General features: G+C 34.7%; 1 protein-coding gene across 1 annotated transcript; it reads left to right on the plus strand.

Annotated features, from left to right (window-relative positions):
* The first annotated feature begins 222 nt into the window (after positions 1 to 222).
* On the plus strand, positions 223 to 1,908 carry LOC134716873 (uncharacterized). Its single transcript, XM_063579887.1, has one exon. It carries the CDS (start codon positions 223 to 225, stop codon positions 1,906 to 1,908), a length of 1,686 nt encoding a protein of 561 aa, XP_063435957.1.
* Positions 1,909 to 2,177: the final 269 nt, after the last annotated feature.

The following is a 2,177-nucleotide window of genomic DNA, read 5'->3' on the forward strand; positions in this document are numbered from 1 at the left end:
AATTATTACAACTCGGCCAGTTGTAAGGGTCATTGATGAGTCTTTTGTAGACGAAACACGCGTCTGGCGTATATACTAAATTTTAGTCCTGGTATCTATGATGAGTTAATTTAATCATTTGTAAAAAAAATTGGAACTGTTTATCAAAATCCTGTTAAATAAGGTTAAAAATATTTAATATTTAAGTTTAATATTTATTTTGTAGTATTCAGTTAAGTGACAATGGCGACATTATGCAGCATGTTATGTTCTGTTTGTGAAATCCAGCACAAGAACAAAGAAGCTGAATATTGGTGTTCTGAATGTGAACAAGGCCTATGTCCCGAGTGTCTGAACTGCCACAATGCTTTGAAATCGTCTAGAAATCATGAGGTAATTACAGTTGAAAACTACAAGCAGCTTCCATCTTCAATATCCAGTATACAACATCACTGTTCTGATCACAATAGAAAGTTCCAGATGTACTGTCCTCAGCATGAAAACCTATGTTGTCCGTTATGTATCTCTTCTAATCATAGAAACTGCGTTGGTCTGTTATCGATAGAAGAGGTCATAGCAACGTCGAAGACATCGTCTTTATTGGACAGTATGGAACAGCGAATTAAAGATTTGTTAACTAATGCAGAGGAAATCATCGATGACCGTAAACAGAACCTCACTTCAATACAGAACCAACACCATAAGTTTCAGTCCGAGATAACACAGATGCGTGATCAAATAAATAAACACCTTGACTTCCTAGAAAAACAGTCTACTGAGGAATTGCTAGCTACCAAAAAGGATGTAAGCAGTCGAATAGAAACCGTCATTACAAATATAACCCAGAATTATAAACATGTGAGTAAGTTGAAAAATGAAATGTGTTCAATTAGGAAATATGCATCGAATCTTCAGACATTTTTAGGAGCTAAAGTCCTTGAGGTGGAAATCCAAAAGAAAGAGGAATATCTCCAGTCTCTGTCTATTGATGGAAGTCTCGAGCAAGTTGTTATTAATCTTGAGGTAGATGACGAACTATCAAACATTTTATCTATTCAAAAATTTGGTTCAGTTTCGACAGAAAAAAAATCGCCATTATTTGTACTTAAGAATAAAACAGAGAGGCAGGCTCAAATATTAAGAACGCCAGTTGTTACACCAAGTTCTATTCATGATATAAACCCAACGCAACAACAAATAATAGCCGTTCCAGAGAAAATAACTGGTTGCTCAATGACCCCGTCAGGTAAATTCATCTTTGTGAACTGCTACGAGCATCAATTGATCATTCTAACAAAAGATGGAAAATCGGATAGTGTAATTAATATACCACCACAATATCCAGTGGATGTAGCATGCATCGACGACTTAAGCGTAGCAGTTTCATTTCATAGTGCATCAGATATTCAGATCATCAATATTGCATCCAAGAAAGTTGTAAAAACCATCAACACATTGAATATATGCGGTGGTATAATCCATCAAGACAACAACATTTTATACTGCGAGAACTACAACGGTGTTAGAGTGGTGAAATTGCCAAACACAGATAATGTTCTTTTAGTCGACGACATGGAAATAAATCATTGGAGCTATATAACAACATATATGGATTTCTTATATTATACTAAACACAATACAGTAAGCTGTTATTCCATAACAGGTAAGAAACTATGGGACTTCAAAGATGAATCAGTGTTGAAAAGTTCCTGCGGTGTGACCGCTGATAAACATTCAAATATTTATGTCGCAGATTATGAAAATAGTAGTATAGTCGTAATTTCACCAGATGGGAAAAAGGGAAGGCGTATACTTGGTGAGGTACAGGGAATCATCAAACCCTCTGGTATTTTTATTAACAACGAAAACGACACTCTTTTGGTCTCCAATTATAATGAAACTGCTGTTTTGTATAAGCTGACCTTTTAAATATTGTGGGTGTTTTTTTTTAATGAAAAATGAAACAACTAGTTCGTGCTGTAGTGTGGTATATGTTTGTTATTGGTGAGTGTTAATTCAACAAGAACTAAACACAATTCCAAATATTTGTTATTGGAATTTATTTTATCATAAAGTTCACTTGTCACTGTCTTTTCATTTTTTGTCCATACTTACCCAAACCGTTTCTTTTTATTTATGACATCTGAAATGAAACAAATTGACCCCCCTCCACAATTTTTTTTTGACATCCCCCTTTC

Source organism: Mytilus trossulus, chromosome 4 (genome assembly GCF_036588685.1).
Source record: "Mytilus trossulus isolate FHL-02 chromosome 4, PNRI_Mtr1.1.1.hap1, whole genome shotgun sequence".
In the NCBI taxonomy this organism is placed as follows: domain Eukaryota; kingdom Metazoa; phylum Mollusca; class Bivalvia; order Mytilida; family Mytilidae; genus Mytilus; species Mytilus trossulus.